This window comes from Erinaceus europaeus, chromosome 12 (genome assembly GCF_950295315.1).
Source record: "Erinaceus europaeus chromosome 12, mEriEur2.1, whole genome shotgun sequence".
NCBI classification, from domain to species: Eukaryota; Metazoa; Chordata; class Mammalia; order Eulipotyphla; family Erinaceidae; genus Erinaceus; species Erinaceus europaeus.
The window spans coordinates 38,536,900-38,554,958 of NC_080173.1; the positions used below are offsets into that span (position 1 = coordinate 38,536,900).

Consider the following 18,059-nt stretch of genomic DNA (forward strand, 5'->3'; position numbering starts at 1 on the left):
TTGATTCATAGTTTCTGTGCCCTACATCAAGCAGGAAGAATTTTCTCCTCGAAGTCAAAACTCACAGCCTGAAGGTCTATTGGTCAGGGCCCAACATGAGGGTGTGGTCAGAGGTAAAAATAAAAAGCTCTTTTACAGATAGATTAAACTTTCATCCTAAAATTTTTTATGAAGTCTACTAGTATGTTCTACTAAAGGCTCAGATTAGAGCTTTTAAATAGTAATAATAGTGGTTATCATTACTACTTTCCCCACCAGAGTTATCATTAGGGTTTTCCACCTGCATGATTCAGTTATTCCTGACAGACTTACTCTTTTTCTTTTCTCTTCTTTTTCTCTTTTCTTTCTTCTTCTTTTTTTTTTTTTTTTTTTTTTGGCTTGTTTGGTGAAGTCAGAGAAAGGGGGCAAAGAGAGAGGCTACAGCATTGCATCACCATTTGTGAAGCTTCCCCTGTACATCCCTGTACATGTGTTCCCATGTGGTGGCCTGTGAGTCCTGCTTGGTCAAATGTGTACTCTGATTAACCCCTCTCACCCTGCCTAACATTTTGTTTATGTAAAAAAAAATTTATCTAAAATTTTGAAATTCCATTTTTACCAGCCTGCATTAATAAGTGTAGTATTAAGTCAATGAAATACTGTTCTTTTCATGAAGTTTGCCCTCTCCCCAACTAGAGTTATTTTATTATTATCATTATTACTTTTATATTTTTTTCAGAGTATGGAGTTTGTTCTGATAATGATAATGTTTTTATTTAGGCACCACAGGAGCTATTCAAGAAGGTAGTATAACTCGAGGAACTCCAACCAGCAAAATTTCAGTGGAAAGTATCCCCTCACTGCGGGGTTCAATCACTCAGGTAAGTTGTAATTATCCCTATATACTGAGCAGTAGCTACTGAGAAAAATATACACTGATTATTCCAGAAATACTATTTTGTAGTGGGGTAGATAGTATAATGGTTATGCAAAGAGACTCTCATGCCTGAGGCTCTGAAGTTCCAGGTTCAATCCCCCACACCAACATAAGCCAAAGTTGAGCAGGACTCTGGTAAAAAATATTAAAAGTGGGGGTGGGCAGTAACACAGCAGGTTAAGTGCACATGGCACGAAACGCAAGCACCAGCCTAAGGATCTTGGTTCAAGCCCCCAACTCCCCATCTGTACGGGGGTCGCTTCACAAGTGGTAAAGTAGGTCTGCAGGTATATATCTCTCTCCCCATCTCTGTCTTCCTCTCCTTTCTCGATTTCTCTGTCCTATCCAACAAATATGACAGCAATAACAACAATAATAATGACATCAATGATAAACAACAAGGGAAACAAAAGGGAAAAAATAGCCTCCAGGGGCAGTGGATTCATAGTGCCGGCACCGAGCCGCAGCCATAACTCTGGATGTAAAAAATAAATAAAATGAAAAATAAAAAGTAAATAAATATTTTTTTAAATACTATTTTGTGGCTAAATTGCTACCAGTTATGGAACTGGGCCTTAGTGACAATAAACCTGAAGTCCATAAAGTGTCTGCAGAAAGACATTATTATGACCAGTTTGACTATATTATTCTATACTGTGGTTTATTTGAAATGCTCAGTTACTTGCAGAGTAGAAGAAAAAACAACTCTTTTCCTTTCCTTTTCTTTCTCTCTATTTTTTTTCTTCTTCTACTCCTTCCTTCCATCATCCCTTCCTACTTTCCTTCCTTTCAACAAAGTACCACATAGCTTCCTGACTATTGCCAGTTTTGGGAATTAAATCTGGAACCTCTTCCATGGAAGTACTGTGTGCTGTCCCTGCACCATCACCCTAGTCTGAAATGTGTGCTAAACTTAATAAAAATGAGAAAATCATTGTGCATTATATGCTTGCTTTTTCTCCTTGTGAAAAGGACAGCCTGCAATTTCAACATGTAAATATAACTGCAAACTTTACAGGTGGAGGATGGTTTTGACAAAAGCTGCAAAAAATCAAGTACTTCCAATTTTAGGCTAGATTGCCAATTTAATTACTAAAGTGTCTTGTTTCTTCAGATGTGAACTTTAGTTTGAATTTAAGATGATAGCCTTTTAATTAATGTAGATCTGGAAGAAAAAGGATTCTATTATGGGAAATCAGAATCTTTTGTTTTTGTGCTTTATGCATGTCCCAACTTTTCTGCTGTTCCTTTTCCTTGTTTTGTTTCTATTCCTTGGCTTAGTGGCTGTCAAAGTGTAGTCCCCAGACCAGCAACATCAGTGTCACCTGTAATAGTGATAGACACAGAACCAGATTTACTGAAGGTCCCACCCCAGATTTCCTGATTCTGTTCTAGTGGAGAGATGACCCTGCTAACAATGTGCAATGACCTGGGTTTGATTCCCCCAGTCCCCACCTGCAGGTGGAAAGCTTTGCAAGTAAGTGAAGCAATGTTGCAGGTCCCTCTGTGTCACTCCCTTCCCTCTTGATTTCTGGCTGTCTCTATCCAATAAATAAATAAATACAATAAAAAGTTAAAAGAAAAGAAATTGAGAGGGAAAGGGGAGAAAGAGGGAGAGAAAGCACTACTTCAATAGTCATGAAACTTCAGCACTGCAGGGGACCTATGGTTTGAACATGGTAATGTGTGTACTCTACCGGTTGTGCTATGTGATATGACCCAAACTGAATCCATATCACAAAATGGAGGAAGCTGAGTTTTTCTTGGCTCCTTTTATGGATAACTAGAGGTCAGTGTAGCAGACAGTTTCAGTTGTTGAAAGTTCTGTTTTTGATTCAGAACTCTGATGGTAGGAACAGTGTGGAGTTGTATGCCTGTTATCCTGTATTTTTTTTTTTTTTTTTGTACTGGAGCACTGTTCAGCTCTGGTTTATGGTGGTGCAGGGGATTGAACCTGGGAGTCTCAGGCATGAGAGTCACTTTGCATAGTCACTTTGCTATCTACCTCCTCCCTATCCTGTAATTTTTTAAATCAATATTAAATCACTAATGAACTTTTTTAAAAAGTTCTATTTTCTTCTTACCACAATATAGAGAGAAAGTTGTGATACTTGAGATTTAAAACTGAATTTGTTGTCTGATTTTTATTAGAAAATTTGAAAATTTTTGTTAGCACTTGTATGAATTTAAGTCTTAAGACAAACATTTTTTCCTGAAAGTTAAGTGCCTTTATAGAGATCTAACTCTAAGATGGTTAAGATGATTCAGGGCGGGGGTAGATAGCACGATAATTATATGCAAAGATACCCTCATGCCTGAGGCTCCAAAGTCCCATGTTTAATCCCCTGCACTACCATAAACCAGAGCTGAGCAACGCTCTGGTAAAAATAATAATAATAATGAAATTTTTCAAAATAATGATGATTCAGTTCATACACCTATTAGTATTTTAAGAAGTTTTATATCGCAGCATTCAAGTACAGAAGCACAGGACTTTTTTTTATGTCTATGAAAATTGAATGTTTCATGTGCTTTTCTTTCCTAGATAGGGATTTATCTGAGCCATAATCTGGTAGGTACCATTTTCTTTATATCTTGCATTTCCTCATAAACTGTAATGACTTTTCTGGTTTTTGTGTTTGGTTTGATGGCAGGGTACCCCTGCTTTGTCCCAGGCTGGTATACCAACTGAAGCATTGGTGAAGGGATCCATTTCTAGAATGCCCATTGAAGAAAGCAGTCCTGAGAAAGGCAGAGAGGAAGCTGCATCCAAAGGCCATGTTATTTATGAAGGAAAAAGTGGACACATTTTGTCATATGATAGTAAGTAGTGTGTGTGTGTGTGTTGTATTAAAGCCAATATGGTAATGTATAGTTAAAAACACTGATTCTGGGGCCTAAGAGAGAGCTCAATCACTGGGCAAGGCATGTTTCTTGCCACATACATAGTCCAGGTTCCAGCCCCAAGCTGAAAGTACTGTTGCATAGAGGAAAGTTTTAGTGCTGTGATTTATCTTACTCCCCCTCTCCTCACCCTCAGTCTCCAGTCTGAATGGAACATTGACCTGGAATGGTAAAGTCATACCTGCTGAAGCTAAGACTCCTAAGAAAGGAAGGAAGGGTGACTAACAGTCCAGATCCATGATTATTGTCTTATAAGTGTTAGTTATAACACCATCAACTGTAGCCAGTTGATTTGAACTAGGAAAATATATATTTTTGACTTTAATATAAATGGTTTTGTTTTTAAGGAATTTATTTTATAGAACTAAGAATTAAGGAGTAAATAATATAGTCTGGAAACCCTAGAAAGAATATTAAATTTAATTTCTTCTTAAAAATAAATATTTTTAATGTCTTTGTATAGACATGTTTTTTAGATTTTACATATATATATTTATATATATTTTATGTGACTATATTTATTCATTTATTTCCTTTTGTTGCCTTGTTTTTTTATTGTTCTGTTATGCCCCGAGGTTCGAGTCCCGATTTCATGCAAAGAAGACCAGAATCACATGTAATAGCAAGAGCCTTTATTAGCAAGCTTAAGCTTGGGCCACTGACACCCTTCCATGCAAGGGGAGAGTCTGAGACCCTGATCATTTTTCATCCCACCTTTTTATAGTTATCACAGGGTGGGTACAGGTGGAAATATTTACATGGAACAAGGAACAGTTGGTTTCGGGTTAACGGCTGTTCTCAATATTCGGGGCTTTTCTCTAACCTCACAGTTCTAGTTATTGATGTCGTCATTGTTGGATAGGACAGAGAGAAATGGAGAGGGGAGGGGAAGAAAGAGAGGGGGAGAGAAAGATAGACACCTGCAGACCTGCTTCACCGCTCGTGAATCGATTCCCCTGCAGGTTGGGGAGCTGGTCCTGGAACCTGAATCCTTTCACCAGTCCTTGCACTTTGCACCACCTGCGCTTAACCCACTGTGCTACTGCTCGGCTCCCTTATTTATATATGTTTTAAAGATTTTATTTATTTATGAGAAAGATAGGAGGAGACAGAGAGAAAGAATCAGACATCACTTTGGTACATGTGCTGCCGGGGATCAAACTCAGGACCTCGTGCTTGAGAGTCCAATCCTTTATCTACTGCACTACCTCCGGACCACTCTTTAGATGTTTTAAGCCATGTTTTCCATGTATTACTATTTTATACTTTATTGGGTGTGGAATAATGATTTCCAAAATAGTTGTCATGTGAATATAGTTTCGTATTCCAACATGATAAGTATTCCCCAGTACTGTAAGAATGACATAACTAGTATAAAAGCTGAGTTATGGACTGTCTTCATTTGTAACATTTTAAAAAATCAGAGTAGTCATTTGCGATGTATTGCCTTTCTTTTAAATATAAAGAAATATCACCTTTCTTTTAAATATAAAGAAATATGGCCAGGGAGATACCTCAGCCTGTCAGAGTCCCAATGTACATGTCTAAGACTCCAGATGTTGCAAGTTTTATCCCCTGTACCTCCAGTCAGAGTTGGTCAGTGCTCTGGTCTTTCTTTCCTTCTCCTTTTTCATTCTCCCTCGTAATATAATAAAAATCAATAAATCTGGGGGTGACAATATAGCTCACCTGTGACTTCTTTGCCATGGACATCAACTATGTTTGAGCCTGACCCCCACCATACTGAATGAAACTTTGGTACTCTGGCCTATATATTTATCTGAAAAAGTCAGCCTTGAGTTTGTTGAAAAATACATAACTTGGAAGTCGAACAGTAGTGCAGTGGGTTAAGCGCAGGTGGCGCAATGCATAACAACTGGCATTAAGGATCCCAGTTCAAGCCTCGCCCCCCCCCCCCCTGCAGAGGAGTTACTTCACAAGCGGTGAAGCATGTCTGCAGGCATCTGTCTTTCTCTCCCCCTCTCTGTCTTCCCCTCCTCTCTCCATTTCTCTCTGTCCTATCCAACAACAAATGGCATCAGTAACAACAATAATAACTACAGCAATAAAAAAAAAGAAAGGGCAACAAAAGGGAATAAATAAAATATAAAAAAGAAAAATATAACTTTCTTATCTTCCTTCTCTTTTTTCTCCAAGATTTATTATTATTATTACTATTATTATATTTTTTAAATGAGAGAGACACCAGAGCACTGCTGTAACATCAGTTTTTGATATTTAAAGTGGGACCTCACAGTCTCATGACGTGCTTTACCACCCACTGAGCTACCTCTCAGCTGCCTCCTTTCCTGTCTTAGTATTTCTAGTATATATTTGCCCCGACCAGCAGGGCGGTGAACAGGGGCTAGGAACCCAATGAAACCTGAAATGATAGGGACAAGAGACGCGAAGAACGAGAGCAAGTCAAGTTTCTGATCAAGCTCTAAATTTTATTGAGAATACAGGCATTATAAGGCTTTGGGGAAGGAGAGGGAATGCTGGAGGAGGGGAAGGGGGAGCAAACTTCAAAGAGGAATGTTCCTTGCAATAAATGGCAGGAACCAAACTGTGTGTTGACTCACTTGTGTTGACTCACTTGATTACTGATAAATGGTTTACCTAAGGGGAAATGGCCTGCCCAGGGGGGAATTAACATTTGTCTTGAGGGGTTCCGTTGTCTCAAAGCTTATCATCTATAAAGCAGAGAAATGGCTCCTGGCATATCCTCCCTTTGTTATAATTTTAAAATTGAGGCAGGCAATGTGGGTGAGGAGCAGAGACCCTGACAGCAGGTTTGGTGGGCTTAACCAGAGGAGGGAAGTATTGACCTGAATCCTCCCACAGGTTGGGTGCAAAACCAACCTTCCCGCATCTTATAAGGCTCTTGGTGACTTTTTGGGGAGGGGAGGCAGAGCCACAGTTTCTAGGGAAACAATTTTTGTTGCTGATACCAACCTCCATGCAAATCAGGCTTGCTTCACGGGGGACTCAGAGGCGGACAATAGGGTCCTCCCCCTGCAGTGCTTTGCCTTACACCCCTTACTGGTGTCCTTGCCCTGCCAAGGTTGGATGTCTCCATGCATAATTCTGAGTTTTATGCCATCCGAAAAGGGGGTCTGGCATCCTCAGGTTCAGCCAGGCCTCTGTCAGCCAAATCAAGTCTGTGATAATGTATTTGCAAAGGTTTTAATGCCAAGGAGTCAATCTGCTGTTTTATAAAATCAGTAATCTTATTAAAAATAAAGGGTCCTTAAGGTAATCATTAACAAAAGACTAATAAGGGTCTCATAAGGGGCTCTGTAGTGACTCAAGACTATTTGTGGTGGAGTCTATAACCTGTTGTAATTTGTCAGAAAATTTATGGGAGGAATATATAGAGTGTCCTAGCGTGCCACCAGCAAGTCTAAGGGAAGCAGTCAGTGGATGTGATGTCCAGGGGAAGAAACACAGCACGTCTGGTCTTCTGGTCAGCCCCAACTGATGAAATTTTCTTCTGGTCAGCTGTGGAACAAGCAAAACTAGGAGGCAAGGACCAGGTAGAGAAGAATTGACATGAAAATATAGGATGGTGTTTACCAAAACACAGAGGAGGTGCATACACATTAGAAGTCAAGGTGAGGTTCCTTGAACATTGAGGAATATTTTGAGAAAAGTGAGCAGTCAATAAGCATGCAAAGATGAAGTCAGCAGTGGTAGGTCAGCAGAAAGAGAAGACTTGGATAAGCTGGTGAGGTTAGCTGGAGTATGTACTGCCATGGCGTCCTTTGTGGTAAGGACTTGCCAACAGGGACTCTGTGGATTTTGCAAGAGCAATGTCATCCACCATAATAAAAGGAAAACAAACATGGACATCCAGTGTTGAAAAAGGAGAAAAAGAATATGTCTCTATGACTGGAAAAGTGTGTGGCTTTGTCAATGAGATATAATAAATGGATAATTTGAATTTTTGTAAATATTAAAAAGATTTAGTATGTTACTTCATTGACACTTTAGCTAACTGAATACTGGAGGGTGCATTACCTTTTTTATTATTATTATTAATTAAGCTTAAGGGTTTTAGTTTTTTTTTGTTTGAGCTGTAGCCCACATACATTTAGAAAAAATATCAACTGAGAGAAAAAGTTTTTTTTTTTTTTGTTTACTAAACATGGGCAGGTGAATTACATCAATCTGTCAGAGAGCATTGGCTTTCATCAATGGAGATGAATCTTAAAAGTCTGAATAGCAAGATCTTAATTAAATAATGCAGGAGCCAGTAAAGTGCTCTCACTATGGCAGGTCAAGTGTTAAAATTTTAAGAGGCTTGTTAAAAAAATGAGAAAAATTTTAGGATATGAGTGACTTTAGGAGTCATCACACACCCATACATAAAAAATTAGAAATGTTTAGTTTTAAATCTTACCATATGAGCAGTCAGTTCTTCATGTGCAGATGTACCTATAATTATTTACTTAGGGAGAGAACTTGTACCAAGTTAATTGATGATCTAATGGTTAGAATTGACTTTTTTTTAATATGATTTTAGAAGGCTCTTTATTAGAATATACCAATATGTTATAGAAAGTCAATACCTAATGTGTTGACATGATAAAATATTTACCATTTTTTAGCATTATTTTAAACTGATTAGACAGTTTAAGTACACTATTATACCTTTAGTTTACTAAGATCTTTACTCATCACAAGGCTATCATGAGTAAGTATAGATATAAAACTCTTAATAGATTTTGTTCCTTAGAACTCTAATATGGCAACTTAAAAGGCTAAAATAAAACCTCATAGTTTAAATGTTCAAAATATTAATTTTGTTAAATCAGGATTTGCCAAAACAAATCTTCTATCAGGCCAAAAACACAATGTATTACCTTAATTTATCAAGAATAAACCTCTGGCACTGTCTTAAAACAAACCAGATAATTTTTAAAAGCAGAAAGATATAAAGAGGAAAACCAGCTCAAGAGCCTCTGGCATGTAAATAATTAACATAACTATTGTGTTATCTTTTACTAACCCAAGCCAGTTTTGCCTGTTTAGTTGAGAAAGTATTTTAAAAGTTTTTTTTTTTTTTTTTTTTGAAATCACTTAAACAATTTTAAGTAAAATGTTAAACTTTGTTTGTTAAGGACCTTTGTTTATCACAAAGCTATCACACCCTTAGGGCAGTTATGAACAAGGGTGGGTACACAACTTAATTGATCTTTCACTTTGATTTAGATAGGTAACTTAAAAAGCTAACATAAACCTTATAGCTGAAATGTTAAAATAATTTTTTACTGTTAACATTTATTTCAGATGACCATTTTACACTAAATAATTTTGTTGAATCACATCTGTTGGATAATTTTTTTTTTTTATCAGGCCAGGAATAGCACGTTTAACCCTTTTTTTCCTGGCAAGGCCACTGCTCTACACTGACTGGGTTATTAGAAAGTCAGTTCAAGCATGGAATTAAATTAACAAACAGTGGCAGTTGATATTGAGGTGCTGGTAATATCTACAATTTTCACAAGAGTGAGAGAGACTACAGAGGCATTTTACCATGCCTAGATATCTCAGAAAATCTTTTTAACTAATGAATTGATGCTGATATTAGCTATCAGAAGGACGAAACTGTCCTATATTTTACTCTGGTAAAGGTGTTCCAACTCTATGAGTCTGGATCTTTAAAACCACATTTAGCTTAACTAAATCTTATTTAAAACTTAAAAAAAACTTTAGTTACTTAGGGGTTAACACACATTAATGAAAACAAGGTTAGCACAGACTTAAAACATACATTCTTGGTGAAAGGAAAATTTTCCCTTTGAAAAACCGCTTTGGATTTTTGGATTCCTAACTCACAGATTCGCTACCCCCCCCCCCCCAAGGAGGGGCCTTTGTGCCTTAGGGGAATGATTGACTGAATTTTTTGCCAATCTGTGGCGCAGGGGCTCTGTGTCATGATTGGCTGCGAGGGCGGAACAGGCAGGCTTAGTTTACAGCCTCCGCGCAGAGAAAAATTTTTGAATTTTTTTTTTTTTTTTTTTCTGGGCTAAGGTACATTTTACAGTTTTAAAGAAAGTGGTCTAATCAGTATTATTGGCCAAGTCAAGGACCGGAGCACAAAACGGAGGGGCGCTGGTGTAGGGAGGCAGTCTGGACAAGGAAGAGCATAGGGGTTAGGGCTAGCCAGTTTGAGCCTGGCTCCGAGTAACAGGGAAAGCCAAAACCGGGTTTGATTTGGATGGTTTAGTTTTAGTTTTAGTTTTAGGGATTGGGTTTAGGTTTTTTGGTGAGGCTAAAAATGTAAGCTCTTCTGTAACTGCAGCTATTTCTTTCATTAATTGAAGCTGCTCTCTCCGGTCAGCAAGGACCTTGCGGAGGGTGGAAATTCCTGGAAGGACTCCTGAGAGTGCCCACCTGACAGAGGGATTGTCAAGGAGAGGGTCAGGCTGGAGAGTGGGAGCACGGATATAGGGAGGGGAATTAAAGGGAGGAGGACACCAATCGGGATTGTAGTATCTGGCAGCCTCTTTTTCTAGCAAAGCCTCATTCTCTGCGGGAAGTGCTTCAGGAGAGGGGGGTTTTGTAAAACTGGATAGAGGCGGGGGGGGGGGGGGGGGGAAGAACGCTGGGTTTCATTCTCATGTGAATTAGCAATAGGAGGGTCAATAAAGGGAACTTTAGTAAGTGAGGAGGGACCTGTAGGGAGGGAAACAGGGCTTTTACTTTCATCTGGTGCTGGGAGGCTTTTATTTTGACTGGGTACTGGGGGATCAAGATCAATAATCACAGAAGGGAATGGGGATGGGGACTTTGTCCTGGATGGTGGACTAGAAAGTTGCCGGAGGACATTTTCACCCTCTGTAATAAGGTTTTTAATATCAGGGTGATTATTATAGATTTTTAAGATATCATTAATTAAATTCCAGTAACAAAAGGCAGAAACAGGTACACGTTCAGGACCAAAAGACTGATAGTGATCATTAAGACAGTCACCAATTCTCCTCCAACGCTTTTTATCTATAGTGCCTTCCTGGGGGAACCAGGGGCAAATATTTCCAATATAATCTAAAAACTTCTTTAATTTTTTTTTTAACCCTATTTCTTTGTGTCTTGAGTGACTCCTTGAGTCCTTTAATGAATAAATAGTTTGCTGAATTCATGTCCCATGGTATTGCTTACCTCAGCCGCTGTGAACACTCTCCTCCAGATGCGTCTCACGGGCGGGTATTTCCGTGGCGATCTCTGCGAGTATTTGCGTTACCCCCCTCGGGCTGCGGTGACTCGGTGAATTCGGGTAGGCCTACCCTCTCTATCAGCGGAGTTTCTAGGTCCAGAAGGCTTCTTCGCCCCATGTTCCGGGCGCCAGAATGCCCCGACCAGCAGGGCGGTGAACAGGGGCTAGGAACCCAATGAAACCTGAAATGATAGGGACAAGAGACGCGAAGAACGAGAGCAAGTCAAGTTTCTGATCAAGCTCTAAATTTTATTGAGAATACAGGCATTATAAGGCTTTGGGGAAGGAGAGGGAATGCTGGAGGAGGGGAAGGGGGAGCAAACTTCAAAGAGGAATGTTCCTTGCAACAAATGGCAGGAACCAAACTGTGTGTTGACTCACTTGTGTTGACTCACTTGATTACTGATAAATGGTTTACCTAAGGGGAAATGGCCTGCCCAGGGGGGAATTAACATTTGTCTTGAGGGGTTCCGTTGTCTCAAAGCTTATCATCTATAAAGCAGAGAAATGGCTCCTGGCATATATTGATTGACATTTTGTTTCTGTGGAAGAAATTAATGTACACTGCCCAAGCCAGATGTCTGTCATCTTTGACATCCATTTCTCTGTATTCCTGTCTGCCAACACTGTCTCTCACCAGTGTCCTCGCATTCAGTCCTACCTGGATTCAAAGTTACACCATATTGATTCTGCCTGATTTTTCATTGCCTTAAGTATAGACCCCTTACTTTGCCCTCCAGAATTTGCTTCCAGCTTATCTCTTCAGATTGCTCTTTCCATTCTTTTCTGTAGACCCTTGCACCCCTCTTTTCCCCACTGCTTCCCTGTAATAGGGTCTAGAGTGGCCATGTACATAGTTCCTGGTGAGAGTGCATTTATTTATTTTCAAACTTTTTGCACTTATTTTTTTTTTAATATTTATTTATTTATTTTCCCTTTTGTTGCCCTTGTTGCTTTGTTGTTGTTGTTACTGATGTCGTCGTTGTTGGATAGGACAGAGAGAAATGGAGAGAGGAGGGGAAGACAGAGAGGGGGAGAGAAAGATAGACACCTGCAGACCTGCTTCACTGCCTGTGAAGCAACGCCCCTGCAGGTGGGGAGCCGGGGCTCCAACCAGGATCCTTCCTTACGCTAGTCGTAGCGCTTTGTGCCACGTGCACTTAACCCGCTGCGCTATAGCCCGACTCCCCTTTTTGCACTTATTATTGGATAAAGATAGAGTGAAACTGAGAGGGGAGGTTGAGAGGGAGAGTGACAGACACTTGCAGCCCTACTTCACCACTCGTGAAGCTTTCCCCCTGCAGGTGGGGACCAGGGGCTTGAACTTGGGTCCTTGTGCACTGTAGTCTGTGCACATAATCAGGTGCACCACCACCTGGCCCTAAAGAGTGCATACTCTTGCCTCGGGGTCTTTGTACTCTCAGTTTCTTTTTCTTCCCTTGAGTTTACTTTTATTTATCCTTCAATTCTCAGTTTAAATATTAAGGCATAATTTTCTGAACTTCTGTGGTAAGTCTCCTGCATTTTCACAATATATGCTTTGCATTTTTCTATTTATAGTTCTAATTACAATATATAGCAATTTTTTTTTCTTTTTTGTTACTGGGGAATAAATCTGGGATCTCATGCATGAGCAGTGCCACTGCTGGGCACCTCCCCTGACCATTTTTTTCATTCTTTATTTGAGAGAGGAAGAAGGAGAGGAGAGATACTTTAGCATTGCTGCACCATTTATGGCATTTCCGTGCCATCCATGATGATACCTGGCTGCAAACCTAGGGCCTCACAAATCGTAAGGCACATACATCTGTTGAGATACTTCCTGGCTTAAGTAATTACATAGTCATTTATCTGTGCTTGTCACTGTTGAGTGAGTATTATGAAGGATGAGACTTTGTTTTTAACCCTGTGTACATGTCTACCTTATGTTTGGAACTCCATAGATATGTGTGAGGGACCTGGCTGAAGTTCCTCATCCCTGCCTACAGGGAAGAAACTTCATAAGTTGTGGTACAGTGCTATAGTTATCTCCCTTTCTTCCTCGATCAAATCCTCCTCCCCCCCCAAAAAAAAAAAAAGGCCACTGGGAGCAGTAGAGTTGTTGTGTAGGCATCAAGGACCTTTTGGCAAATACACATCCACACACGGCATCAGAAGTTATCTTACCTGATAGAGCACATGGTTTGTCCTGTTCATGACCTAGGATTTAGCTACAGCACAACGTGGGGTTAATGAGAGATTTATTGATTCTCTTGCTTCTAAAAAATTACAGTTGGTCTGTGAGTGGTAAAATCATGCATGTATGATACCTTGGCCCACAAAAAAAGTATAGTGTATTTGGATGAATGAAAATGTTTTTGTAAATGTCATCTACTGATAGCTTAAACTCATTTTTATATCGTTGCTAAATAATATGATAGTTATATTTATGTAACTACATATACTTAAAATTAATGCTAAAACTGGTTATGAAATTAAATAACTTACTATATTTTAGGCATTTGACTCTATCTAAAACTTCTTGCTTTTGCATCTGCAGATATCAAGAATGCCAGAGAAGGAACAAGGAGTCCAAGAACAGCTCATGAAATCAGTTTGAAAAGAAGCTATGAATCAGTGGAAGGAAATATAAAGCAGGGCTTGTCAATGAGGGAGTCTCCTGTCTCAGCACCACTAGAGGGTAAACATTTACAGGATATTATATTAATATATTTAATTTTTTTTTCTTTTTTACCCCACTTTTGTTGCTCTTGTTTTTTATTGTTGTAGTTAGTGTTGTTGTTATTGATGTCATTGTTGTTGGATAGGACAGAGAGAAATGGAGAGAGGGGGAGAGAAAGATAGACACCTGCAGACTTGCCTCACCACCTGTGCAGCGACTCCTCTGCAGGTGAGGAGCCTGGACTTGAACCGGGATCCTTATGCCAGTTCTTGTGCTTCCTGTCATTGCACGCTTAACCACTGCACTACTGCCCAACCCCCAATATATTTAATTTTGTTTGATGACTAATTTTTTATCTCTTCTACTTGAAATTTAATTCATATTTGCATGCAAATGTAGTGGTACATGTCAGTGGAGGAAAGTTAAAATTAGGCATGATAGGTCTTAAATTGTAACTATTAATATCATCACATAATACTTTGTAAATTATGTTTGGGTTAAGTGAGTCTAAAAATATAAAATTCACAATGAGAATGTTGTTTTTCTTATGAGTCAAATAAAGTCAAAATAGATTTAACAATGACATCCCTAGTTCTAACTTTTCCTGGTGAGTTTCTGTGCCTAAAGGACTATACCCACTATTATGTGAGGGTTAGAGACAAGTGTCCAACCTCATGCTGATCATGGTTTATAATTTATTAATTACTATATTTTTATTTTATTTTTTTGCCACCAGGGTTATTGTTGGGGCTTGGTACCTGCACTACAAATCCACCAATTTTTTTTTCCTTTCTATTTTTATTTCATGTGACAGAGAAATTGAGAGAAGACAGGGAGAGAGAGAGAGAGAGAAGGGGGCCAGGTGGTGGCACACCTTATTAAGCACACATAATCCCAAGCTCAGGGCCAGGGTTAAAGCCCCTACTCTCCACCTGCAGGGGGTTCTGCTTTATGAGCAGTGAAGCAGGTCTACATGTGTCTGTCTTTCTCTCTGTCTCCCATCCTTTTCCTTTCTCTATCTCCCTGCCCTCTATCAATTTCTCTCTGTCCTATCTGGTACCCCCCCAAAAAACAAAGGGTAGGGGGAGAGAAAAAGATAGATACTGCCGGGCGGGAGAGAGAGAAAACCATGGACTCATGGCTGAGTGGTACACAGTTCAGTCTTTATTCATGTGGAACACAGCGCAATCTAAGCTATCTCTAATCACAATCCTGTCCTTATATATCCTGAGGTGGAAGTGTCAGGTCCGAAGAGGATGTATGTAGGGTAGGGGGTGGGGAGAAGGAAAAATTGGCAAAACAGTGAGGATTAAACCAGTGCCCTGGAGGCAGGGCGGTGCTTAGTTAACAGTGGTTATGTAAATAGAATCCAGTGTTAAGCAGGGGGGATTAAACCAATGAAGTAGAAGGGGTCTTAGAAGCAGACCAACAGATACTTGCAGACCTGCTTCACCACCCATGAAGCATTCTCCCTGTAAGTGGCAGGGGCTTGAACTTGGGTCCTTATGTATAGAGTTATGTCACTTAACTGTGTGTGCTATTGCTCAGCCCCCAATTTTATATTTTAATGACTTCCTATTCAAAATTTTAGCCTGCTTCAACTATGATTTTAACCTAAATGAGATACTTAGAGTGAGGAACCCTTAGCCATAGAAATTCTGTGTAGTTTTTTAAGAGCTTGAATTTTCTATAAGACAAAATAAACAAGCAAAAAAAAAAAAAACTTCCTTTTACCTCAGAGTTAATATGTATAGTTATTTCTTTTTTATTTGTATTTTTGCTTCCAGGGTTATCGCTGGGTCTCGGTACCTGCACTACCAATCCACTGCTCCTGGAGGCTATTTTTCCCATTTTGTTGACCTTGCTGTTGTTATTATTGCCATTGCTGCTGTTGCTAGATAGGACAGAGAAATGGAGAGAGGGGGTAGAGAAAGATAGACACTTGCAGACCTACTTATGAAGTGATTACCCCCCCCTCCCCAGCAGGTAGGGAGTTGTGGGCTCGAATCAGGATCCCTGTGCTGGTCCTTGTGCTTTGCACCATGTGTGCTTAACCTGCCGTGCTACTGCCCCTGGCCCCATGTGTTATTGCTAACCCTTGATTCAAATTTATTGACAGTATAAAATTTGAGCCTTTTTAAGATTATATATATATATATATATATATATGGAGTAGGGTGGTAGCACATGTGGCTTATCCCAGCTCGAGCCCCCGGCTCCCCACCTGCAGGGGAGTCGCTTCACAAGTGATGACGCAGATCTTCAGGTGTCTCTCTTTCTCTCCCCCTTTTGTCTTCCCCTTTTCTATCCATTTCTCTCTGTCCTATCTAACAATAATGACATCAATAACAACAACAATAATAACTACAACAATAAAAACCAACAAGGGCAACAAAAAGGAAAATATATATATTCCCTTTTTACCAGAGCACTGCTCAACTCTGGTTTATGATTGTGGGAGGGATTTAACCTGGGACTTGGAACCTCAGGCATGAGTCTCTGTGCATAACCATTATGTTATCTATCCCACCCTTAAAATATTATTTATCGGGGGGTCGGGTGGTGGCTCAGTGGGTTAAGCGCAGGTGGCACAAAGCACAGGGACTGGAGTAAGGATCCCGGTTCGAGCCCCCGGCTTCCCACCTGCAGGGGAGTCGCTTCACAGGTGGTGAAGCAGGTCTGCAGGTGTCTATCTTTCTCTCCCCCTCTCTCTCTGTCTTCCCCTCCTCTCTCCATTTCTCTCTGTCCTATCCAACAACAAAGCAACGTCAACAATGGCAATAATAACCGCAACGAGGCTGCAACAACTAGGGCAACAAAAAGGGGGAAAAATGGCCTCCAGGAACGGTGGATTCATGGTGCAGGCACCGAGCCCAGCAATAACCCTGGAGGAAAAAAAAAAATATATATATATATATATAATTTATCAATCATTTTAATTCATCTGCCTTGTTTAATATATCTCCTCTATTTCTGAGACATGTCCATATTTCATGTATTTCTCACAGATTTTTATTCTTTTGTTTCTCCCAGATTTTAAAAGTTAGTGTGTATTTGTGTGTGTGTGTGTGTGTATGTGTGTGTGTGTGTGTGAGAGAGAGAGAGAGAGAGAGAGAGAGGTTGAGAGAGAAAAAGAAACAGAACACTAACCCATCACTCTGGCACATGTGATGCCAGTGGCCTCATGCTTTATCCTCTGCACTACTTCCTAGGAATTACTCACAGAATTTTAGAAAGCTAAGCAATTATTTCTGATCCCTCTGTATCTTCTCACCTTAATCAAGGATCATTGGGACTTTAAATTTAGCCTTGAAAGTATCTTTCTTGTGGCCCAGGAGGAAGCACAGTAAATAAAACAGTGGGCTCTCGAGCAGGAGGTCCTAGGTTCAATTCCTGACATTGCATGTGCCAGAGTAATGCCCTCATGTTCTCTCCTTTGTCCCTTCCTCTCTCTTTCAAGTACATAAATCTAAAAGAAAAAAAAATTATGTGTCCTTCTTTCCTTTTTTTCCACCTATATTAGATTTCTTCTACAGCCATTTCCTTCTAGGAAAATGTTTAAGAAGGAAAAATTACAAATGTTAGACACTTCCACCTTCTTATCCCATGATATACTTTTAAAATAGTTTAGAAACTTAAAATGCCACTTTTTCCATAGAGCTTTTATTAAGATATATATATTAAGGACAGTGTTAAGTATGTGTGAATTGATTTGCACAGATACTTTGATTAATCTTGAATTGCTTTCTTGTTTTAACAGGATTGATATGCCGAGCATTACCCAGAGGTAGCCCTCATTCTGAACTCAAAGAAAGGACTGTGCTGTCAGGTTCCATAATGCAGGGTAAACTTTTTTGCTCACTTTGGTTTTATATACTACTTCCTCACTGGCAGACTTGTTAGGCATTAATTTGTAGTGTGCATGAAATCATTTTCTAAGATATTTTCTCTTTTGAAATACTATGTATATATATATTTAATCCAGAGCACTGCTCAGCTCTGGCTAAAAGTATTGCCTGGAGTTGAACTTGGAATGTCTGGTGCCCTAGACATTCTGGAAGTCTTTTGTATGATCTACAGTTGATGCTATCTTCTTGCCCTAAATATCTAAGTCTTGATTTTAGCCATTTTTCTCTGAGTTTACTTTTTAAATGATTGTTGACTAATTTTTAAATATAGAGACATTTTTGTTGTAGTTATGAACAATGTATTAATTTTTTTAAAACTCCAATAAAATAATAAATGATTAATTCCTTATTTTAGTTTCTGTTATAAATAGAAACTTACTTAGAATACTGCAAGGTAGCACAAAGTTAGTTTTTTAAATGTGTGATAATGTTGTTAGATACCAAGGCGCC

The 18,059-nt window shown here is 39.4% G+C and overlaps 1 protein-coding gene across 15 annotated transcripts in view; it reads left to right on the top strand.

Annotated features, from left to right (window-relative positions):
• The window catches only part of NCOR1 (nuclear receptor corepressor 1), a 218,119-nt gene that overhangs the window by 163,365 nt on the left and 36,695 nt on the right, over positions 1 to 18,059 (top strand). For all 15 annotated transcript variants that reach the window (XM_060203136.1, XM_060203140.1, XM_060203137.1 and 12 more), the window contains 5 exons: positions 12 to 113; positions 760 to 860; positions 3,571 to 3,739; positions 13,579 to 13,719; positions 17,462 to 17,545. In XM_060203136.1, the coding sequence (XP_060059119.1) occupies positions 12 to 113; positions 760 to 860; positions 3,571 to 3,739; positions 13,579 to 13,719; positions 17,462 to 17,545 (597 nt within the window). The remainder of the gene's footprint in view (positions 1 to 11; positions 114 to 759; positions 861 to 3,570; positions 3,740 to 13,578; positions 13,720 to 17,461; positions 17,546 to 18,059) is intronic.